Here is a 24,697-nt window from a genome sequence, read left to right on the forward strand (position 1 = left end):
TCATTTTCATAGGCCTGTAGGATTTGTTTTATTATGTTACCATGTTACACTAATGGTTGTGTTCTGTTGATAATAAAACTCACCAAGTAGTTTATTTTCTCTCCTCCGGCACTGTGCCTGCTTTCATGATAAAATGTCTCTGACCCCCCCCCCCAATCCCTGACACACCTGTGCTTGCTTGATGACCGTGTTACTGCAACTAAAAGATGTTCTCACAAACCATGGATATCTCATTCAGGAAATGTGACCATGGCAAATACCACTGCCACTTACCCAGGTTGAGTTTCTTTTTATATTTAATTAATATATGATGATTATAATAGATAATACCAAGTCAGAAATGTGTTATGTAAAAAAAAAGTAATTAAAAAATCCTTTTTTCCCTCTTAAATGTAATTTTAAACTGCACTGCCATTTTCTTTACTTTCCTTTCCACACACACTTTAATTTCAAGTGTGATCTTTTAAATGTTACTTATTATTGGTTGTATTCATTAGTACTTATTACAATCTGTGTTTAGAAGTTCCCTTTGTGTATTTAATTGCAACTGTTCTGTTTATCATTTTTCTGCAGTTTGATATGGTCCATTAGTACAGATGATGTGTTAATTAAAGTGTTTTATTATTATTATGGTTTTCTTCTACTGAATGTTTTGATTAATGATTATAATTGCTGCAATGGTGTACTATCCTTGCAGTGTGATAGAGAAAATTAGAATAAAAACTGGTTGTTAAGATTTATGCTGTCTCTGTGTTTATATGTTGATTACATTCTGAATGAAGTACAGAAGGTCTTTATGTTATACCTGAACATTGGAGTTTACCGCACAGTAAGAGTTCATACAAGAGGATGTCAAGGTGATCAACTCTTCATTTCATGCTTTTAACATATTTTTACATGTTTCAGCATTACGTTTTGAAAAATGGAATGTTTCCACACAACTTCCTACATAGACATGCTTCTACAAATGATTTTTCTTAATAATGTTAAACTTATTATAAACAAGAAGAGACAGATATCTTGATATTGAAACAATTTCATTTTCTCATCATCATCATGTGAATGCCATATTTATCTTAACAGGCAAAGAAAACGGTATGAAAATGGAATGTTCATTTAATGCCACCACTAAGATAACTGTCATATTAAAACAATAGATTTCTTGCATATTCAGCACATCATACAGACTTCTAATGACAGCATACAGCCCATTATACCATGGGAACACGGTCTTTGTTCTATTAAGATCTAAATGACGTGAGAATCAAGAGAAAAAAGTTGCTTGACTCCCAGACCAAGTACACAATGCCTTCTACTTTATTTTGTGGCACTGTTTTATCTGATGTGGCACGTATGCCACGTATGCCTCCTCTCAGTTCAAACATGCTGAGCTCACATCTCAAAGGTCCATATCACACCTATGTTCAGTACTTCCTGTACAGTGCAATCTGATACAGAAATGTACCTTTTTACTGGAAGCAAAATAAATAAAATTTTTATAAGGTAACTGTGACTGTGGTTTCAGAACCATATTTCTCTAACCAATAAACTGGCTGTTGGCATTCCTTCATATTGTGTTGATCTCTCCCATTATATTGACTGGCCTGTTCTGATATTTCTTGGAGATCTCTTTCTCTATCTGGAACACAAATGATTAAGTGTCAAAAACTATTTGTTTTGATACTAAAAGGCATTAAAAACCTGCCCTGAAAAAGTCATTTAATAAGTTAAAAATCAAGACAAAAGATTTAATACTCCGATAGTGAACACCCCTCAAATATACATGCACGTACACACACACACACACACACACACACACTTCTTCATACCTGCTTCTGCAATATTTTTGTCTTCTCTCTGATCAGCCCCACTTTGGGCTCTGTGGCTCTCTGTTCTTCCAGTGCCTCGGCCCTCTTCTGAACCATCAGCCTCTTGGACGCCTCCATCTTCTCGGACATCGACAAGACACTCTTTAACTGCTCAGCAAGGCGATCTACGTACCTAGAAATTGAAACACAGAGTTTTAAAAAGAACACAATAGATTGATAAAGCAGTAATCCTGTGGTTACATATTTTCTTAAAAGAAACATCCTTATTTGGTCCAGACTTATGCTGCAGGGTGATTGGATTGTTTTCTGAGAATGATTCATGTACAATGAGATCCAAGTAGGCCAAATTTAGCACAGATGAATGTTGGAAAGAATATACATTAAGTTTATCTATTGACTACCAATGTTGGAAACTTAAAGGATATCTACTGAGGATATCTACCAACTTAATATTCTAAGGAATAATTACACATTGAGGATATCTACTGAAAACTAGTTACGTACTGAAAATATCTATTGAATATTTAAGTTGAAAAGGATACCTAATTACTATTTATATAGGAATATTTACTGACTACCACATTATCAGAGTCTGGTATTCAATGTCTGGTACAATGTATCATTGTAAAATTCATGTTAAGTCATATATTTATATATAATTCTAAAATCCATATATAAAACCACCATACCTTGGTGAGCTCCTTATCATAAACAATTCCCTCATCTTATTGGATGTCATCTGGCTGACGATATCGGTCACTCTGTTCTTCATATTGGTCAGTTGGTCCGAGGACACCTGGACCGAGGGTGGGGCATTCTGGAACTGGCTGCTGGACAGGAAGTCAGACTCAGACTTGGTTTCGGATAGACGTTGTTTAAGGAAACACTCCAACTGCAATGACAACTTAGGAGGTAAGGCTTCATGTTCATAACATCTTCTGCCATGTTAGTTTTACCTCCATGCATTTCTGACTTGAATCCAGTAATCCATATATGATTTATTATCAAAATTTCCATGTATTGTATACATGTACATTGTTTTGAGAAACATAATTTTAATTGTTAAAACGACATTGGAGTTGGTAAAATTCAGTATCCAATATACTTTCCTGTGAATGTTGTACAGTTGGTTGACTAAATGCTACAAATATTACAAATTTTAAAATCTATTGATCTCACCTCCATTAAGTCATCAACAAACAGATTCCTAGTGGAAGGGGTGTCCAGCACTGTCACAGCATCCGTACCTTTGGCTGTGTTACCTGGAGACAAACAACCACTTCAAGTACTTATCACTGACAGCAATATTTAGTATAGATCAGTTTTTTATGAAGAAAATTTATGTATGATATTTTTCTTCATTTTTTTAAAAATTATTTAAAACATTTTAGTTACTTAAACATATATATTTTTTGGCATGAAATTATCCAAGTCTTCATAACTTTTCAACCCTAGGCAGAACAATGTTTTGGGAAGTGGAAAAGTCAGTTTTGAATGATTTTAGAGAGTATTAATAACTGTATATGAATGAGGCTAAGTAAAAGCAGACAAGAATTTCTCAAGCTGAATGTTGCCAATTCAATATTTCCAGCCACTGGTAAGATTCAGAAATTCAAAATACATTTTTAAATTTCTCTTGAAAAATGGTAAAGCATTGAAGCCACATAATCCCAAGAGTCAATTAGAGTGTCCAACGGTACCTACCCTCCTGTTCTGAGCTACTCTCCACAGTGACTTCGCCAGCCCCCCAGTTGATTGCACTCCCTTCTGCACTCACTTCTATTGCTATCTGCATACAGTATTAGAAATCATAGGATATGTCAAGGGAAATAAATCATGTTTTCTGTACTATAAGTTTAACAATAAGTCCAGAGTAAGTGAAATAAATTTTGTTATCACCCTTAATTAAAAACATCTAATTCTGTAGTAAAATTTACCCCTAACTTATGATTTGTGTTGCAATTGTTTTTTTCTTCCACAGAATTCATTAAAATTCAAAAATAATCACAATACTGCATTAAGTCAAGATCTCTTTGGAAACAGTAAGTTTTTTATCATCATGAAACAATAGACAATGAAAAACATATTTCAACATAACAAACAGTTTTAACTTAAAAAAACTCACATCATCCCCAAAGTCAATGGAGTCCCCTCCTGTATCAAGCACTGGATCTCCCCAGTCAATCTGGAAGAAAACAATTTTCATCAGTCAATATTTAAATAGGCAATTCCTCATGTTATGTTGTACCACATTATCATTATCAAATGTCTCTTTCTCTCTCTCTCTCTCTCTCTCTCTCTCTCTCTCTCTCTCTCAATCAATCAATCAATCAAATATCATCCATGTTCAGGGGCGTAACCAGACCTTTAAAAATTGTACGCACAGATTTTTAAAATTCCCAGCAAAATGTAGACTAACGCAAGAGATGAAGGACAGCGTAATCACAGCATATGTACCACACATCGCAGCTTAATTTCCATTAATAATAAAATCATCATTTAGTCAGAAATATTCTCGCAATTAAAAAAGTTTCAATATTCTTATTACCCAGAACGGTATATTTATTTAAAAGGAGGCTAGCTTCGCATATGTGGAACCCACTTCGAATAATCCTGGATCCACCTCTGAGTTGAACTAACATACGGTTAATTCACCTTACATGTGGATGCATGGCTCCCAAAAACAACCAATTGTACAACACGACAGAGCTCTGATACATCGAAGTTAAATTATTTGTTTGTAAAAATTGCCCATGTCACCCTGTTAGTATGGAGGGGTAAGCTGGGTCAAGTCCGTGTCAAAATTCTTTGAAGCTTTGCAGGAAAAATTCTTCCTTTGTTTCTCTAGCTCCTTCTTAAACCTGGTGTCCAGATTTTATCTAGTGCCCCCAGGGTTGCGGGAGCTGCTCTTTGAAAATAACACTCAGGCAGATTTTTACCTGAGATAAATATCACCAGCGAGAAAGCGTTCAATATTCTCAAGAAAGAGGGTACATACAGGTGACTTTAATAAGCAGAGGATTTTCTTTTATATTCCGTGAAAAATACACTAAATTTATATAAAATAATATCATGGTTGGCCAAAAAATTGTACGCACAGTGCATCCGTGCGTATGCCTAGTTACGCCCATGATGTTTCTCATTTAACACAATGACCAAAATCTCATATTCCTGATCTAACACAATGTATGAAACCTCACTGATCTTTCTCATCTAACACAATGCACCGAATCTCATCCCACACAGAGCCTCTCACCTCCACATCCTCCTGTTCCCCTATCACTTCCTCGTCTTCCACAACATAATTAAATGTTATTTCTTCCACTGCATCTGGCTTGTTTCCTGTCCTCCACTCATACACAGTGCTGTTACCTTTGTCTACCACATGGCCAAGGAGTGGTAGGACTGAAAAATCTGACCTAAAATTGAGAGGATGAGAATAACTACTGTTCAAGTATATAAAACACAAGTTCACTTTCCATTTGTTATGTTGGGCTTGCCATAAAATACTGAGTGATATCATTAAATCATTGCTTCACATTGTGAAAATAATTATATTATTTAGAATGAAACTTTTCTCCTCACATGGCAAAACACAAGGTTTGTTTTACAGAGAACTTAAAATAAATTAAGTTTGTTCTTACAGTCCTAGTTTCTGTCTGTTTTAAAAATGTCTGACAATGTATAATAAATATAAACCATATCATAACAACTGAAGTTATCTGGTCTAGGACTGGTCTAAGTCACCCCAAAAGGAGAAAATATCTGTCTAAAGGGCATGTATATTGAGTATCCCCCGACTTTATCAATACCTATCAAGAGTAAAGTCTATGAAAGCCTTGTAATAATCCATGGCTGGTTGTAGTTCTTTACATGCAGTTGCCACCCCATCTAACACAGCAGGAAGATCTTTGACCAATGCTACCAGTTCTGTTTTCACTCGCTTTCCCTGAAACAACAGAAGAGAGAGGGTGTAAAGCATTTTAAGTACAGCTCTTGGCAAAAGCTTGACAAACTATAATCAAAGAAACTTAAATGTAATAATTTTCACTAGTTAATCATAAAGTGGTCATAATTTTTATTATCATTTCCAAAAGTCTATCAACCATACACTGGAGGGTGGGGGGAAGAGGTTCAAAGGATGTGAAAATGGTGATAAAAATGGATGTCCCTTAAATGTCTTTTAAATAAATAATATAGTTTTCTCTGATTTCTCTTTTCAGTTCTTGCTTTCCTCTCAATAACACAATAAATAACATATCAACACATTAAGAGTACCATTCTAATGCAGTTCTGCCCTTCTACTTACCTCAATTCCCATGTGTTTACAAGAAGCATAGAACTTTTCTTTCTGTTCCACAGCTTGTGATGCATAGTCAGACTCTTTTCTTGTACATTCCTGACAAAATCAAAACAATTTCTTGTTCAACTTATTTTATATGTATGTCTGGACAACTGGAATAAAACTTTTATAATACTGATATAAGAAGATACTAACTGGTAAAAAAAGATTAATTTGTCTGACTATTTTTTTCTTTTTTTAAATTTTTTTTGTGAGGCATGATATTTATCCTGGACCTTCGTCAGAAAACCTCGACCTTCATCACATGATTGATCATAATTCTTTTCCCATCATTATACATGTGACACATAAAATGCCCATTTCATAGTAAGAATAAAACTGTTTCAGTTTTTCTTTCAAAGATCAATGCCAACAGACCTGCTGTGCTTTCTGGCACTTTTCTATCTGTCTCTTTAAGGAGGGGATCTCATAGTTCACATTCCTCATAAGCATTTGAGCTGCTTCAGCTAAATATGGAAGAAAAAATAGTTTCTTTTTCAAACATTCCATGATAAACTGGATGTTAATATTGGTTAAAGATTCCAAGCTTTGATGAAATAAAATATGACTCCATATTGCAATGTAAATATAGCGACACAATCATAAAATGGTAACATTAAAACCCTGGTGCACATGGATTAAATTAGTTTTTTTAACTGCAGTGACTAATTGATACAAATAACAGACAAATGTATGGATCACTTACCAAGATTAACTCCATTACTTTCATACATAGAAACAATTTCCTGCCAGTCCTGAAAATAACCAATCAAAATATTCTCCAATAATGCATTTTTTAATCATATTCTGATGGTTTTTAGGTTTTCAAATGCAGAAAAGATGGTTTAGTATTATAATAAACACAATGTTTATTACGAATGTATATTTTCAAAATTTAGATGAAAATAAATTCAGTTTCCAATCTTCAGGTTACTATACAAATGTTGAATTAGTATAAATTGCAAGTCCACGTAAAAGACTCTAAATACTCTTTCTATATATTTAAATCTTCATTATTATCAACATTCAGTACTAAACATATCTATACTCACCTTCATCCTTTGAGAACTATACCTCCCAAAGATGTTCTTTGTGCTCTTCTCAGTTTCTTTCAGCAGTTCTACAATTCTTTTGCAGTGGAAATAGTTTATGTCTGGAAAGGAAAATGGCTGACTAAAGATGAAGGACAAGCAGAGGTCAGTTCACATAAGGTCTATCTTTGAACAAGAGATGAGATTTTTTTCATATCAACATTAAGCTTAGTTTCAATTCAGTGCTAATCTAATTATATTACTATATGGCCATAAAACTGACATCAATGGGGAATGATAATAAATATAAAAATAACTGATAATAAAAATGTTCTCACTCACATGTCCCAGTCAGAAGTGTGGTTATTTCCTCCTGTTCAGGCATATCTTGAATTGCATTATTTATTTTTTCACGAATCAAAAGAGCCGAAGCCTGCCATTGGTGGTTACAATGCCGTCTACTTATTAGCCAATCTGAAATGTCATTAAATAAAATAAAAATAAAGAAAAGAACTACTGAAATAAATTATTATCTGCTGGTCCAAATTGACTGCATCTTAACAACTTTTCTTTGCCTATATACAGGTAATCAGAAATCCCATTTCAAATTTATGTTTTATAAATGTTTCACATATTTAACAAAGACTGTAGTATTAACTGGAACATAGGCAGAATATACCAGAATCAAATTCAATTAAATAATCAATTAATTAAATAATTAATTAATTACATCAACCCTGGTCAACACCTACCCAGTAATTTGTTATAGTGAATATCAATAGGAAGAAGTTCCACTGGTTTTTCCTCAGAAGTCATCTTGGTCTGAAAAATTTGAACAAGAAACATATTCCATTTCAATATATATTTATCAGTTTGCAACTTAGTCTAATCCTGTGTATGTAAGACTAGTTATCCAGTCCTATGTCACTTTAAAGCCCACTTGATGACAAAAAAAACATATACAGGTATGGGGGAGGGGGGGGGTTAAGGTTCCCCCTGTCCAAGACATGGGGTAGGCTGATAGGTTATCACCCATGCAGATTATGCAACAAGACTGAGAATAGTTCATCTATCTGCCTTCTCAGTATTCCAGCTGGGCTGTAGTTTCAAAGATGGCACACAACGTCATCAACTAGACAGGACTGTTATTCACATTTACTCCTACGGCTACAGTATCCGAGAATAATTTGGTTTGAATAATAAGCTGGCAAGATAAAAAAAAGCCATTCAACCCACGCCATGTACTAGACAGCCAATTAAATATATGGCTAGTTCTATGTTCTTTAAAAATATCATTATTAGTAAATGCAGCAGCAGTCATCATTCTTCAAGACGAAAGTGCTCTAGTCTTTGACTTATGGTCTGCTGTGCAAAATCTGCAGCGGTTATTCAGAGTTTTCTGACTGTAGCACAATAATCTTGTTATTCTCTTAATTAAAACCTGTACCAGTTATTCCATTCCATAACACTGAGTGTAAATCAGTTGCGCTAAAAGTAATTTTTTGATAAATACTCACTTCAATATGTTACTGTGTAGAGCCACATATCAGGTGAAAAGAGGTGTAAAATGCTTGCATCCGAACAGCGGAATGACGGTTCAGTAAACCAAGAGAAGCTTATGCTTCCTGTGAAAATATATTTTGCTATGATTTTTAAAACATAAAAAGTGAAGAGTACAGCACAACTTACATTTTCCGAAAATATGGTAATATAATGGTAATATTAACTCTATTATTATTATTATTATTATTATTATTATTATTATTATTATTATTATTATTTAGTTTTCTTTCTGCGTTGTTTATTAAGTCCTAAAGAGCCAGGTCCAAACAATGGTCCTGAGGCGCTAGAGGGTAGTTGTTCCTTTCTACTTCATTGATAGCACCCTCCGTAGTATGTGTATTGTTCCGAGGAGGACTATCTTCTGGACTTCGTGGATGTTGATGTTTCCAGGGATTTTGTCGGTGTATTTCTCTAATCCCTTCTTCACAAGTCCCAGAGCTCCAATGACTACATGTATTGTTATGTCTTTTATTATTATTATTATTATTATTATTATTATTATTATTATTATTATTATTATTACTAGCATCACCATCATCATTATCAACACCAATGTGCACGCCTGGAAAATATTGCATGCCAATGCTGGTTGATACTGAGAGCATTAACAAAACATGCTCAGTCAGGATTAACATGGTGTCCTATGTTAAAAGGAAGTCATGTTATTGCGTTATCATCAGACCAATCTACAATATGGGTATTTATAAAGTAGACACATGATGATTACACTAAATGTTTTGATACACGGAAATGGTTTAAACACACCCCGGACTGTCTGTGTTCCTTCCTCCCTGGAGGTGTATAGTGTACATAAATCTAAATAACTTGTAAAAAAATTTAAGTTAAATACTAATGCGTACGTTTGTATATTTTCATATATGTTTATATTTTTTGTCGAGCTTTAAGTTTGGAACCAATTTATGACAACTTATTGATCAAAAGAAAATTTCTTTTTTACGCACCTTTATTATTTTTAATATTTTTAATCGATTAAAATCACTCCAGAGGCTAGAAAGAAAACAAGGACATGTAAACAACATCGTTATAAAGAATTTCTGCGTTGCTTTTAAATAAAAACTAATGCCACAGAAAAGAACATTATAAAGTTTATCTCATAAGTGCGGTTGCGCGATATTGCTTTAGTCATGCACATTTAAGTTACATTTTTGGTACCGTTCACGCGGTCGCCAAAAATTCAACATCTTGTCTCTTGTATTGCTAACTTGTCTATCTACACTTACATTCTTCCAATCTCACATGCAAGTTTTTTAACTAGTAGTTCCCAAGTCTGCAAAAATCTCTAGTTGGTTTTTTAAAGTCCAGCTTACTGTTAGTTAGCTAGCTTAACGTTCGAGTGAAGTGCGAGTGAAGTCAGCCATCTCCAATCACGTGGATGCGCTCCAGTGCAGTGTGCTCAGAATTTCGGCTTATGTAAACGCTCCCCGCTATCTTCTTAGCAATCTCAGCATCAGTCACCGGTGGTGGTGGGTAGCCACACAAAGCTCCCGTGTTATCATAAATCACGCCTTGGTTTTAAACATGTGAAGTGGAGAGTAACAGCATTGTACGAAAAACAGCGGATACAACCTGGACTTATAAACATTTCCTGTGATACGTATTATGAGGATGCACATGAAGTCGCTCTCAAAAACGCCTTTTCGATTTTCTGTGATCTCCTTTCAAATGGGATGAAGTTTAACTCCGCCCACCGGAGAGGTACATGTATTGCTGACACCACCTTATAGGACTATGTGGAATTACTTCGCTTTGGTAATTGTCGATATTTGCCTCCTTTGGCTGATCACAACAGGTAAGACACATAAATGTCGACTAACTCACAATTTAAAATGAGTTAGTACACTGCACTGTATGTGAATAATTTCAATGAGGACCTCATCTTCCTCTTGTATTGGGGGCATTTTCGGCTGTATACGATTTATCCTCTACCAGGGTCACAGATTGATGTATGTATAACAGATATTTAAAAAGATATATCAATGAATTCACAGATATGTTTCTGGCTAATTCATGACACAATTCTCTGTTACACTGCCACAGAAAAGTGCTCTTTTAATTAAAATTAATTTGTGGCACCGGTAGGGATATTCAGTATTCCCCTGGTCTGGTTTCCTTCTGTTGCTTTAGGATGAAAAGTGTACAACTGTAGAAGCAGACTGGTGAGTTAATGAAAGATTGTTTTACATTGTTATTGTTCAGAACAACGTGGACCACACCAGAAAGCAAATATATTCAGAGAAATTGTATAAAAAATCAAATTTACTAGTGTGTCTTAGCTTTAACAAGTTTCCGGTAAAACAAAAGTGTCACCAATAAAAATAAAGTCAGTCGCATGTACGTACCGGGTATATGAATTGTACATGGGTCCAAAGGGAAAAAAACGCCTCACTTTTACCAAAGAGTTTTCCTGGTAAACGAGAATTAAACGAAAACGTAACAGACATTGCCTCCCATTGTTTTCAACACGCTAGTCATTCCGACCTGTAAGAGAGCGGCAAATGGGCTCCACCCCCAAACGACATCGCCTCAACCCTTTGATATCAGAGGCTCATAAAATGGTATACAAAATTAAAGTATGCGATACAATAATTTTGTAGCGGACTACTAGGGCACCCTGTGGTCAGAGAGTATATCTCCTTCTCGTAAAAACTCCTTGGTTTTACAGCCAAGGCCGAACCCAGGGGAGTGTCCTGTTTACTGCAGTATAGTACGTAGTCAACATTAGGCTAGTGCATGTCAATTGACAGTTAAAATACAAATACCATGAAAAACTTAAAAAAAAAACGTTTTTTAAGACAATTACTGTTGAAATCTTTATGGAGATATATTTGTGAGACATTCTGCGCCTTTATTTATTATTATTTTATGTTGTATTGTTTGGCGTGTGTGTGCGTATGTGTGTGTGTGTGTGTGTGCTAGTGTGTGCACTTCACAGCATTGTTTAACATCAGAGTTGAGAGTCATTATGTGGTATAATATACCTCTGACATTCTATGGTAAAAGTCAGGAGATATCAGGAGATGATGTCGTTTTATATTCCTACATTTCTTGTACCATTAGCTATCAGTATAACAGGGTGGCGCTCGTCAGTCATATAGGGTCACTGTGTTTTTCTTTATAGATGTCACTGTGTTTTCCTTGATATGGCATTAAGTTTTATTTTTTGGACATAACAGGGTGGGTTGTGACCTCTTTAGGGTGATCCCTATTACGACGGAGAGGCACGCGGGGTTGTCATGTGTCATATTGCGTGCGGGGGGTGATTGATGTCCTTAGTAGAGTAAGGGAATTTTAAAATGTGTACAAGGGTGACATTTGTTGCGTCAAATTTGAGAACAATTGTTTAATGTTTTTTTTTTCTTTTCTTCTTTCTTTATTTCATTTTGATTTCTAAAACTATACAAATCGGAGTAATTACATAGAAAAACTAGAATATATATTGATAAATTTGCAATAGATTTATTTTTTGGCATGTTATATAGAATATTACTTGTACATATTGCCTGTAAAAATAGGTAGCACATCAGATGTAAATATTCAAAGTACTTTAATCTTTCATTTTGATCTTTCTAGAAAAGATACTGATATGATTTGAAGTTGCCAAAACAGGACGTTAGCTATAAATACACAATTTTATACAAGCCAAAATTATATATAGACGATATTATTCAATAATTTTGCATATTTTATTTCTTGATGACCGTTCATACAAAAATGTACATTTTTCATTTATTAGTTTTCTGTTCCAGATTCCTACGCAGTGGGAACATTTACAACGTCCGCCATTTTGGAGAACGTTACCAGCAAAGCAATGGATATACAGACTACAGACGATATTTATCAAAATATCAGGACTACAACAGACTCATATTTTTACACAAAAAGTCAAACTGACACTGTGACCACAGCTCACGTGAAACAATACTCATCAAATACGGCTCAGGACTTAGAAAATGGGTCTACAATAAGCGGTGCGCTATCAGAAAGAGACCAAACCACAATGGCAGCCAATTTGGCAACTCCAGAAGATATATCACAGAGTACAACGGATGGCTCCGATTTTGACGAGATATCCAAAAATAGTTTGAATTCAACAAATAATTTGTTTGATGGACACTCAACAGGGTCCATTAAAAGTCAGAATACAAGAGAAACAGGCGGCATACAACCCGGCAATACGACAAAACAAAAAAGAGCAAAAAGTCCACAGAAAGATATATGGAATAAAATAATCATAGGTAAATGGGTAAATATGTGGTATTACAATATGGGATTATATGGACATACGTTACATTCATAAACATTGGTACGGTCTTGTGCATTCAATTTGATCTTATCCAGTAAAAAAACAAGAATATATGGAACTGTCTCAGTAAAACATATGACTCGGTAAAACATATGAAGTTCCATTTAAGATTAATTTGGTATTACGTATTTTATTTTACAGGGAAAGTGAGGCTGAGTACGCTAGTTGCCATTATGTCTGCTTGCATGATGACCCTTATCATTGTGTCCTGCTTGTCATGCAAACTGTACAAGAGGCAAGTATTTAAGTATATATATATATATATTTCAGTGCCTATCTTGGGCGGATCTTGGGCGGTATTTACAACCGAAGTGGATACGCGGACTAACATACCATTTTAAAGAAATAAATTATTATTATTATTATTATTATTATTATTATTATTATTACAACTTCAAATCTTACCCAGAAGCATCACTGAAATGATATTTCTGTTCTTCTAGAATCAAGAAAAACCGAGATTTATACCAGCAAAAGATGTACATGAATATGTTGTTTGAGGACCTCTTTCAGCGGCAGAAGCACGCAGAACTGCACGGAGATAGCAGCCATGTATACAGCCTTGACCTCTGCATGCACGGGGCGGGAAAGTCCACCCAAAACACGTGGCCGCGCACGAATAGATCCACGGGAAGCTTTTTATCGCTGGATAGGATCATATACGTATGAAAAAGACAATGGTGTAGTAGGAATACCAGTGTCTTCTATAGTTTCTTTGATGACAGATTTTATTATGTTCAAGTTTAAATGGTAATGTGCTAACAGTGCTTTACGGAGAAACAGCAATTAAAATATGTGCCAAAATGACAGACAAGCGACTATTCACAGCAGTTTCGTTCAAATTACTGTATATTAGGACCTCAAATGTTCTTTTGTCACAAACCACTGTTAAATTTAACTCACAGATACATGTAGGTGTCGATTTGTAAATGGTGTCAATGTGCGAGAGCTTTTTTTAACGTCAGAGAAATTTTGTTGAGTGGTAGAGATGTGCAGGAAAAAGACCCATACATCCAGTATGTCTATCTCACTTCCCACTGTCCCATTCAACACAACCCAGGGGTAGTCAGGTCAACTTGGTGAGTAAGGAGAAAGACAGGAAAACAGAATTAAACAACATCAGGGACGTATTAAACCAATGTGGCAACCCCAAATGGACAATAAAAGAAACACAAGAGCAGAGAAATATTCAGGAGCATACATGTAACATGTAGATGTTCTGTCGTATGCAAAAAAAAATGTCACAATTAAAAGATACGTTCTAACATGCGTGTTCAGCGATCGCCTAAGTGATTCAGGCTCGACACTAGGGGGCAGCAGTATCAGTTCTCTACCGTACCTGGCGACACGAACGACACACAGTGGCAGTAGTGTAGACTGAAAAAATATGTTACGTTGACATCGATCTGTGACCTCTATAAAATATTTGCTGCACTCAAAAGGTGTTTTAGGCGTTATAATTCCCAACTGATGAACTTGTGACTGTGCCTCTTAGACGTTATCAAGAAATGTAATCATGCAAATGCGTGACTGGATCAATAATAATCTCAGGCATTTATCATAGCATGATGAACTCTTCAGTATTTCATATCAACGTCGCTGTTTCGACTCAACATTTTATTTTGTGTTGTATGGTAAATGCATATCATATTGCATTGCACTGTGATTAATTCTTATTATTGTTAATAAAAAAAACTCACGAGTGTGGTATATGGATGCACGCATACTAGTAAAACACATGCTATACAAGTATTTTCATCTTGCCAATTTACAAAAAGAAAAAAAAAACGTTTTCTTTCACATATATATTTATTCACGTTGTTTTAAATCGTTTTTGTTTAAGTTATAAATGAAAAACACATTCCTCGTTTGAATTTTTAGTTCAGAGTTGAAGGCACATTTCTTTATCTTACGATCTTTTTTATCGAAGGAAGTAATACACTGCGTTTTGTATATCCAGATTATGTTTATTTTGTTTTTGCTTTCTGTGGTGTTCATACTGATCTGTGTCTTTATAACAGTGTAAGTGTGTAAGTCTTTTCGTAAATGTACATTCAAGAATGGTATGATCAACACGTGCTCTCCGACTCTCTAAACTGCAGGCACGTGCATGAAGCAGCTTGCAAACGGTTCTGATCAGAAATCAATCACGACGACAACTGAAATTCTTGCCCTTTTTCTTTACAAAAAGAGCATTTACAAGTAGAGGACATTTTCTTTTATACTGTCTATTATTTGACGACGCGGAGGCATCAACATCCGGCGTACAACATTCTGTTGGGAGTATCCCTGGGCACCGACTGCACTATCCCGTGTGTGGACCTGGAAAATAAAATAAAAACGACAGGAAAACTCGTCTTTTTAAAATTGTAATAAAATGGACTGCTAAATGATTGTATATAGGCTACCCTTACATATCAATTCTGACCGTGATGGGATTACTGGTTGTGACGGTTTACTCTCATAATAATAATAATAATAATTAGTTGAACTGAGATTAAAATTAACATCAAATACCCCTGGGACCGTGGAGGGAATGAACTCACCACAACTGCAGGAACATCCCCACCACTCGCGGTGTAAGATTTGGCATGGCACTCAAGAACAAGGCAGCGGCTCCACTCTGAAAGTATGGCAAAACAAGCTGTATGAATCAATATATATGCATGATGAAGGGAAAAATGCAGTAATCAAACTCAGTGTGCGAACTTAGTTCCCAGCGTGTCAGCATGAACGTTTATAGTTTGTAAGTTTAACATATTCAGATTTACTTGTGAAGAAAGTGTGTTATCACCATTTTGATTAAGAAATGAGGTTGGTTGGTGTGCATAGCTGTGCAGTAAACACTCAGACCTTGGTTAACCTTTAAAAACTATACGAACAACAACACCTGAAGTAAATACACCCCATACACACAAACACCTAGGGAAACTGTTCCACTTACCACAAAGGCGGTCGCTTGTGACGAACCTGAATGATCGAAACAATTATTTAAGATCCGTGTAGAAATGCCATAAGAATATGATAATTTAAATATGTTATCATTGTAACAGTGACAATTCTTTGGTAGCCAAACATTGTGAAGTATAGAGAACAAAGTATTTGATGGCGCATTTCATAAGTATCTTAGTGCTTCTTACATACAAATTTTCAAAAAAAAAGAGTGACTAGATAAGAGTGACTATATTACAGAAAAAAACGAAAAAACAAAATAGATTCTTCTGAGAAACAATTAATAAACAACTATTCTAAAAATGCGTTAAATGATGTGAGTTTTAATGAAGATTTATAATATTCTGAAAAAATTTAAAGCATATTGTCTAAAATTACCAAATAGGAATTTTAAAATCTAAGACAAAAGAGATATACCAACTGAAATCGCCAGTACTTACCATCTAATTGAGTACCTCCAGCGTTGGAGCTGTGACTGGCACCTAATATACTAGTTCCCTGAAATGAGAAATATTCACTGTGGTATCTTGTACCAGACTATAAATATACATCATGAAATAATGTAATTGACATACACTGGCATAAGATTTTCTATTAGATAATATGGGATTCGCAAAGCTAGAACGTGTTTAACAATACCCATACTATTTGCATAATCAAAGGCACAATCCACATGTATACGAGATGTGCAACACAGATTTAGTGCACAATATGATCAAATGCAAATAGTAAAGCCGTTTTCTATTAGAATAGCTATTTCCTAATAAACAACCTACCGGAGCTATAACATTCACACACGGTCCATAGTTGGAATAAGAAGCAAACCCAAGTTTGGAATCTTTGTATTGCGCTCCAGCTGTCACTATTCTGAAATAATAACATGAGATTGTAGCTGCACTCAGTCAAAAAAGGGAAGTCTCCTTTACTGATTGAATTTATTGAATTCAAACGTAAAACTGAAAGAAAATAAAATAAAACAAAATAAATAACAGAACAAAAGATGTAGTGAAAAGTAAAGAAATACTGATAACAAATTAAAATTCAAAATAACATAAAAATTGATAACAAATTTACACGAAGTACATACGAAAGTGTAAGAAAAAGGATAGACGGAAACGTTGCAAAGACCCAAAGCCGGAGAAGTTTACGTTACTTTAGCGTTGAAATAATTTGCCTTATCCCCGACCAAGTGTGCTAATATCGTTATAAAAGGATAGATAGAAACGTTGAAAGACCCAAAGCCAGAGAAGTTTACGTTATCGTTGAAATAGTTACCTTTTCCTCCGACTGGGTGAGCTAAAATGGTGTCGTTAGAGTACCCGTATCGTTCTGTGCAAGAAATTGAAGTGAGCAAAAAGAAATAGGGAGGAGGCTTTATATACGCTGTGGAATGAAAACTGTTCAGTGCAGGGTGTGGTACAGGCATGTGACGGTGCGGTTAGGTAAGTGCGGTGGCCTGTACCGTTATAATTAGTAGAGAGAGAGAGAGAAAGAACGGAAAATGTACTTCGCATAAGTAAACACAGAAACTCAAATTAAAATAAATAAATAAAAATATCGCGGGCAGTTACAGAGATAGAGTTAGAGAGAAAGTGTAATTCGGTTGAATAAGATACTGAATAAAACATGGCACCAACTCGTTAGTTTGATAAGACTTGTCGTTTTATTTATAGTAATAACATTTCTAAGGATATTGAGATATACTGTTTGATTGGATTGAAAACAACAGCCAAGAGATAAAAGAAAAGTTTAGACGATCGTGAAAAAGGTCCTGTTTACCAACGCTATTGTTATTAATTTGAGCCAAACTAAGGCTGCTAAACTCGGATAACGAACAGCGCGTAAGTCTTCTTCCACGAAGAGCGACGACTTTTGACGTCAAATAGGTTGTTACCACCACTCAGAATATGAATCGTAACCAAAAAATAAGACTTTGATCAAGGGGCTTGAATTAATTATTAAATACCGAGAAAAAAACATTTTGAAATTATTTGAGAACTGCAAACTGCAAATTTGTCCGCTTAAAAAATTTTGCGAGATGCTGCGGACTTCAGCTTAGCTAAGACCTATTTTTAACAATGCATGGTACTTGTGTGAACCATAGCCGTGTGCAGCACAGCTTACGCGTGAGCTGAGTGTGCCGGGGACCCAAGACACGCATCCCTCTGGGAGTTCCCTGCCGCTGCCGTCACCACTATTCCCTAGAAAACAGCATACCTTAAAATATGTCAAAGCTGCATTGTTTATATTATTACACACCTACAGATGTTACGTGACCTTAGTGATAAACGCTTTAGTCAGATTTGGAAGTGTTTTTCGGTGAAATCCGAGTACTTTCTCTCGGTATGTGTGACAAATGATACACTGCCACTCTCACGATATACATGTATATATGACTTGTACATCTCTCCATGGCGTATAAAGCTTCTGTGACAGTGTATTATCTCACACATAATTTTGAAATATACCGGTGCAGAGACAAATGTTGCACATTCCATGTAATTTTGTATAACTGTTAGAGGAAAACTATATTTAACATAAATTGAAAAACATTAAAAAACCCACACACGCTTGTTTAGCAGTAAATTCTTGCTCTTATAATGCCTCATACCTGGTCTGTTGCCTCCTTAATCACGTCTTCCCAAGCATGGGACACCGTCATGGCAGTGAGGGAAAGACTGGAATAGAAAAGACACCATCCTAACGCTGTTTACTGAGAACTGCGAGGTCAGTTTTATACATTGAGCAGTCAATCCATATGTATCTAGTAGACATATGGATGTGTCTGACAAAGCTAAGTCACGACGGACCCTACGGTGTAGACTTTTTTGAGGGGGGGGTATAGTCTGAGAAAAATGGTTAGACCACGGACTTATTGAAAAACAAAATTGAAGTAAGTTTTTTTTTAGTCTATATGAGGATATTCAAAATATAGGAAAACCCAACTCGTGGAGCAGGCATTTTAGAGAGAAAATTCAATATGGCCGCCATGTTGGGACTATACATTGGCAGCAAGGAGAAGGTCTTTAAAACTAAGAAAATGGGGTAGTTGGTATTAAATGCGGCCAAAGTGATGTTTATTTACTTAATGATGCATCGTCCCTTCCGCTTCTTGCAGTCACTGATGGCGTAGTCCATTCCGTCCAAAACATCACTGAAAAAAAGCAGTAATTAACGCTTATATTGCTTAAAGAAGGCTACATTAATGTGAATACTGATTTTCAGCCTCTTTAACCTATTCAACAAAATGTTAGTTCCGCAAACAAAATGACTTTGTGTAGCGATGCACACATTTAAAACACCTAATCTTTCTGGTACTAACTTATGTATTATAACAAAAAAAGACAAAAGGAAAAAGAAAAGAAAAAGAAATCTACAACGAAGAACAACTTAAACATAATATTTATTTTATTTTCAAAAGAAAAACCACGCAAAAAGCAGTTCTCTATCACAAATCCGCAGAGTCACAAACGGATATTACCTTTAAATGTGGTTAAAATGTATCTTCATACAGAATATATTCATTTAATAACATTTAAGGTCTTGATTTTGTAGCAGTAAAGTGAACAGGTAGCAATACGGTTTGGGAAATTGTTGCAAAATGGTTGGTTTATACATCACTCACACTAAAGTGCCATAGGCGTCATCTTTCAATATTTTCACGGCCACCAAGTTCACTTTTCTGGCTACGCCATACGTTTTGCCTCCTACCAGACCTGTAAGTTGACGTAAATTTCATTATTGTTCATATTAGAATACTAAAATGTGCGACCACAAACGCTCAAATGACTAAGACATATAAATTATATACAATTGGCTTGTCGCCATTGGTAAAGGTACCAATTTTGGGTTAAATGTATACATGTAGGGGAGAGTATGAATACTGTGAGCTCGTACAGAGCAGCGGACGAACAGGACCGCGGATCAAATATGGCGATCCACTAAAAAGCTTGCCGCTTAATTCCCGATTGGACACTCAAAAGATTACGCAACAAGCATTCAAGTGGGCCGACCCTATTTGATCTGCTGCTCTGTTAGTCCACTGCTTTAAATGTGCTCTATGAGCATTATGCAAATAGCGAATTGCAAGTAAATCCAGCAAACAATTGTTTAGACGTTATCTGGTGGTACCAGTATATATGATGTTACAAAACCATACAAAATGATGAATATAAATGGAGACTCTACTTACTTGCAATGTGGGTACCATGGCCGTGGCCATCTTGGTCACTTCGACGACCAGATACAAACGATTTCTGAAATAATGAGTGTGATGACTGTGCAAAAACTATGCATATTTTTCACTTTGCTACACACGTTTATAGCCCTTTGACGTCAATTTGACGGTCTTGCAAAAAGTCAGTAACATGACATGTTATACATACCATGTAATTCGTAGTTGAAATAGATCGATTAATACAAGAAGCGCGTACGCAGGGGATAGCGTGGTACTTGATGTTTAAAAAGATGTTCGACTTACTCCGGATATGACCCTCGTGTCAAAATCTGAATGACTGCTTCGGATTCCGCTGGAATAAAATACTTTATATACGTAAACGTGTACTACAGCCTCCTACATCCTGAGTAATAATCAATATAATTTTCTTGTTTTGGCTGCTAAAATCCTGCAATTGTACCATGCTAATATTTCATTTGACACAACCTAGAACATTAAACTATGCAGTTGAAATCTCTTTAAAAACCTAATGTGCTAAAAATTGGCTCATTAGTCAACATTTCAATTTAAGGCACTTAGATAAGAGAGGACGGCGGATGTAACCACTGCACTATGAGAGTACTCACGTGTCTAGAATATAAACGTACACCCCTCTCCCGTCGTTACCTGGAGACATTAAACGGACATCGTTTAAGGTAGATTGACACGTAAACATGGACAAAATTGGGCTAAATAACTTTTCCCATTTCTTTTACATAAAAAAAAACTTATCTACATATAAGTGAGATATAATGAAACACATGAAGAGCTAAAATTCCTCTTTTCGTTGTAATTTTCACCACCCAACGCACTTCTGCTTTTAGCTTTTCTATAAGGTACAATGTAGTGCCGCGGTGAAGGTAATTCAAGATGGACGCTATCACTACTCTGTCTTTACAGGCCTAGGCGTATTCCTTCCTCATATCTTGATATGCACCTCCTTAATTCAATATTAAAATAAATGAATGAATTTATTAATTAATTAACTGATCTATAAACGATGTACTCACCAATTGGTCGAAATTTCTTATCAAACTTTCCGCGGCGAGAGTCAAGCATGTCCAAACCCTGGAACAGCGATTAATGTGACATTAAACTGTTTTATTAGGCATTTTACACAAGAAATCAGAAATAATAATAAGACATTTTATTATTATTATTATTATTATTATTATTATTATTATTATTATCAATAATATAGTACCTACCCACGAACTGGCTTTACTGTTTGTCAGCGCACAGTAGGAGGCAGGCCACACCCGAACATTCTGTTCTATGTACTCAATGTTTGGATCATTCTTCAGTTGCTCCATATCCCTTCAACATTGATAAAATTTGGAGTGTGGTTAACGAGAGAGAGAGGGAGGGGGGCAGAAAGAGAGAGAGAGAGGGAGAAGAGAGAAAGACGAAAAGAGAGAGGTGGTGCGGAGAGAGAGAGAAAGAGCCAGGGGAGGCCACCTACATTTGCTACGCTCTACCCCCTTAGCTTCAGAGATTCAACTTTCTTCCTTCAAATAACATCATATTGTCGTATGGTTCTTGCCCTCTTTCTAATATTTTAACAAATACTCGGCAAAAACTTTTTATGTTTGGAACGTCTCACCCTTATCCATCCAATCACACCTCCAATATCAAATTTTTAAATCCGCCAATGATGGCTCATGTTGTTATCGTCAGTTTAGTGTGAAAGACTTACGTGACATCCGCATACATTGTCAGGAATTTACTCTTTCCAACTTGAAAATTCTTAGTTACTTTTTTACTCTTAAGCACGCTTAGTGGTTGGCGCCTATTCAGGGTTTTGACGGCTGCGGTTAATGTTCTTTCAGCTTTCAGGGCTAGAAAAAAGTAATTTTAACATTTTTACTTGTTATAATTGAGGAAGTAATCGCATTCAAAATGAAATATTTTAGAACGAGATTAGATCAAGTTTAATCAAAGTACTATATAAACATGTCACTTAAAATTTACCGAAATGAAGAAGCATTACACATGAGTTATTATGTATATTATTTTGTTTAGAAAAGGGTACCCTAGTACCGTTAGCGTTATTCTTGAGTCGGACAATGAACTTCCTGCTGTCGCTGGCCCTAGGTTTAGCTGACCCTGCCAACTTCAACTTAGGTACATCTGCAAACTGGGTAACCCGTCGCGACGAAATTCCCAAAACTCCAAGTCCAGATTTGCCATTACTGCTAGCAGAGATAAAGGACGCGGCAGGTTTCAAAAAGCCCACGCTTGGGGGAACTTGCGGACCTTTGTTTCCGCCAAACAGGCCTGATAGTATGTTACTCGTAACAGTAGTTGCTTGTTTGAAAATGAAATTGGAAGATTATTAATACCAGTTCAGAGAGAGAGAGAGAGTAAAGAGAGAAAGTAAATAGCTTTGCATTACATATTACAACAAGAAATATGACAATCATTCAATACACGTGCCATGCAATGGCATAATAATAATGTTACTTGAATACTTAAAGGTGCATCAAGGGGGGTGGAATCACAAGACGGAAGTGCAGTTTGAAGACGAAATTAGAAAAATATCAGTACGAGAGAGAGAGAGAGAATAGCCAAAGCATGAGTTAATTTAACTTTGCGTTACACATTGCAACAAGGGACACGACTATCACTTAATGCGCGTGTCAATTAATGTCATAACAAATTACCTTTCTTTGGTTTCGACACAGGTTTCGCTGCCGTCAAACTTCCCGGCTGCGGTGAGAGAGGGTTGGGAAACAAACGGCGGGCCGCGATTGAGAGCGCTGAAATGAAGGCGGTGAAATCAGGTGTGAATTTGGAGATAGGGACTCAGGAAACCATCATACCCTCATTGATAGGCCACTCAGCCCAGATATATTTTAAATAAAATTAAAGCCTTTTATTCAAAGCCAAATGCTGTCATATGCCTGCATTGCGTATTTCACAATGAAGAGAAGATGGACTCGAACCCCGCCATATTTATACAATCTTGGATCCGCCCCCTTAATGCTAAGTACTTGATTGCGCATGCATCAAATAAAGTACTGTACATGAAGGGGGTTGAACTCACAAGACGGAATTACAGTTGAGTTCATTGATAACCCTAACATTTTGTCTCTTTCATGGCTGATTTTAGTGCACATAGAAAGGATTACAAATTGGGGCATAATTTTTTTTTCTATGATAACTGAATGGGCTTTCATTGAATTTGTCATTAAATATTGGCGTTTCTAGATATCGGGGCCCATTTTGCCCACCAGTCGGGACGACTGGCTGCTCTTGACGTCACAAGCAACCTCATTTAACTAGTCAACTTCAAATAAGAGACTACGAACTATTGTGAAGCAAACTTGTTTGTATTCAAGAGGGTTAATGTGTTAATTATATCATCCACCCTTAATAAAAACAGACCACCGTGTCACTCTATATACGAGTAATTTTACTCTTGTTCAGAAGCTTATCATACTGTACCCTGTGCATTCTGACCAATCACAAGAAGAACCAGAATCACTGCGGTGCTACAATGGTGCGCCATCCTCGGTCCAGCCGTCAATGTTGCTTCAAGTGCTGTAAGATTTGACTTTAAATGGTCGAAAATGTCCTCTTTTAAGTAAGTTCCTCAATTAAAAGACACTACTGGTATCGTTAATCGTTCCAGTTGCATAAAGAGGATATAAAGACAACTTGACTTAAAATGTGAAAGTTTAATTGCCCATTTATGACGCAGAATAGCGTTTTCATGAATTTGGGTTAATGTCCATTAAAGTACCATTTGCTAGGTTATATATGTATATATCGGGTATATGTTTATATCACATGGGTTATTGCTACCCTCTACCAGGGCGACAGATTGATTTTCCACAGATATTCACAGATATGTCTATAGATAAAAAGATGGTCATTTTGGCTTTCAGCAAAAAATGTCCACAATAATAGCTGCAGCCCTGGTAGAGTGTAGGTTATTGGTGAAGATAGCAACGCTCATAGAAAACAGGATAATTTTGTACTTTGTTCGAAGCACACACATCCGTCATCACTTTTAAGCAGTGCATTTAAAACAACGCGCGATTCATACCAATACTACCAAGGTTTTTTTTTTTTACTTTCTCCAATAATCCTCTAACCCTCACAGGTTACAGATTTTTCACCAGATATTTATAGATAATTAAAATCCATCTGAAGGCTGTGATAAGCTCGGAGGACGTACTCTGCAGTAAAAGACCGATCGATATATCTCGTGTATGTCTAGAATGATTGCGTGGGATTATAACTGAGCCTAGAGGGGAAATGGGCATACTGTCGAGGTTAAGGGTGCATTCCCAGAGATTAAGATCGATCCAGAGATTTAGATTTAGATCGACCTAACTCCCTGGGGGTTCACGCTAAATTGCAGTCAGCCGAGCGCGCACCATAGTTAATTACCCCTTACAGCTTTAAGTAGGCTTGACAGACGCTTAAGCCGAC

The 24,697-nt window shown here is 36.0% G+C and overlaps 3 protein-coding genes across 4 annotated transcripts; 1 reads left to right on the forward strand and 2 right to left on the reverse strand.

The window, feature by feature from the left end:
• Positions 1–1,018: 1,018 nt before the first annotated feature.
• Positions 1,019–8,873, reverse strand: LOC106176049 (CDK5 regulatory subunit-associated protein 3). Its single transcript, XM_013558260.2, has 15 exons — positions 8,720–8,873; positions 7,955–8,024; positions 7,545–7,676; positions 7,224–7,324; positions 6,878–6,926; positions 6,550–6,638; positions 6,139–6,228; positions 5,642–5,778; positions 5,086–5,248; positions 3,955–4,014; positions 3,534–3,618; positions 3,009–3,091; positions 2,519–2,721; positions 1,830–2,001; positions 1,019–1,639 (listed from the first exon to the last, which is right to left on the reverse strand). Exons 2-15 carry the CDS (start codon positions 8,016–8,018, stop codon positions 1,568–1,570), a joined length of 1,500 nt encoding a protein of 499 aa, XP_013413714.2. The 5' UTR covers positions 8,019–8,024; positions 8,720–8,873; the 3' UTR covers positions 1,019–1,567.
• Positions 7,239–14,893, forward strand: LOC106176026 (uncharacterized). 2 transcript variants are annotated; one of them, XM_087017014.1, is made up of 4 exons: positions 7,239–7,367; positions 12,533–13,021; positions 13,231–13,324; positions 13,533–14,893. In XM_087017014.1, the coding sequence occupies exons 2-4, from the start codon at positions 12,595–12,597 to the stop codon at positions 13,756–13,758; spliced, it is 747 nt and encodes a 248-aa protein (XP_086873140.1). In that variant the 5' UTR covers positions 7,239–7,367; positions 12,533–12,594; the 3' UTR covers positions 13,759–14,893. The 2 variants fall into 2 exon arrangements, with proteins under 2 accessions (XP_086873140.1, XP_013413691.2); XM_013558237.2 differs by lacking the exon at positions 7,239–7,367 and adding an exon at positions 10,253–10,575.
• Positions 14,890–23,907, reverse strand: LOC106176025 (uncharacterized). The gene is made up of 18 exons (XM_013558235.3): positions 23,705–23,907; positions 22,921–23,016; positions 22,298–22,564; positions 21,954–22,095; positions 21,466–21,574; positions 21,268–21,325; positions 20,845–20,884; positions 20,522–20,570; positions 20,234–20,297; positions 19,667–19,757; positions 19,127–19,195; positions 18,653–18,719; positions 18,166–18,242; positions 16,818–16,908; positions 16,482–16,539; positions 16,034–16,059; positions 15,636–15,712; positions 14,890–15,411 (listed from the first exon to the last, which is right to left on the reverse strand). The coding sequence occupies exons 1-18, from the start codon at positions 23,766–23,768 to the stop codon at positions 15,342–15,344; spliced, it is 1,515 nt and encodes a 504-aa protein (XP_013413689.2). The 5' UTR covers positions 23,769–23,907; the 3' UTR covers positions 14,890–15,341.
• Between the last annotated feature and the right edge of the window lie 790 nt (positions 23,908–24,697).

This window comes from Lingula anatina, chromosome 7 (assembly GCF_051362555.1).
Source record: "Lingula anatina isolate TDL-2025a chromosome 7, LinAna3.0, whole genome shotgun sequence".
NCBI lineage: Eukaryota > Metazoa > Brachiopoda > Lingulata > Lingulida > Lingulidae > Lingula > Lingula anatina.

Excerpts from the sequence above, each read along its gene's own strand:
- LOC106176049 (XM_013558260.2), bottom strand. The coding sequence starts at position 8,018 with ATGACTTCTGAGGAAAAACCAGTGGAACTTCTTCCTATTGATATTCAC. Across the intron at positions 2,722-3,008 it reads TTGTTGATGACTTAATGGAG|TTGGAGTGTTTCCTTAAACA; the intron begins GTGAGATCAATA and ends TTGTCATTGCAG. Across the intron at positions 1,640-1,829 it reads CAAAAATATTGCAGAAGCAG|ATAGAGAAAGAGATCTCCAA; the intron begins GTATGAAGAAGT and ends TTTGTGTTCCAG.
- LOC106176026 (XM_013558237.2), top strand. The coding sequence starts at position 10,515 with ATGTGGAATTACTTCGCTTTGGTAATTGTCGATATTTGCCTCCTTTGG. Across the intron at positions 10,576-12,532 it reads CCTTTGGCTGATCACAACAG|ATTCCTACGCAGTGGGAACA; the intron begins GTAAGACACATA and ends TTTCTGTTCCAG. Across the intron at positions 13,325-13,532 it reads TCATGCAAACTGTACAAGAG|AATCAAGAAAAACCGAGATT; the intron begins GCAAGTATTTAA and ends CTGTTCTTCTAG.
- LOC106176025 (XM_013558235.3), bottom strand. The coding sequence starts at position 23,768 with ATGGCGCACCATTGTAGCACCGCAGTGATTCTGGTTCTTCTTGTGATT. Across the intron at positions 20,885-21,267 it reads TAAGAAATTTCGACCAATTG|GTAACGACGGGAGAGGGGTG; the intron begins GTGAGTACATCG and ends TAATGTCTCCAG. Across the intron at positions 16,540-16,817 it reads GTGTGAATGTTATAGCTCCG|GGAACTAGTATATTAGGTGC; the intron begins GTAGGTTGTTTA and ends TTCTCATTTCAG.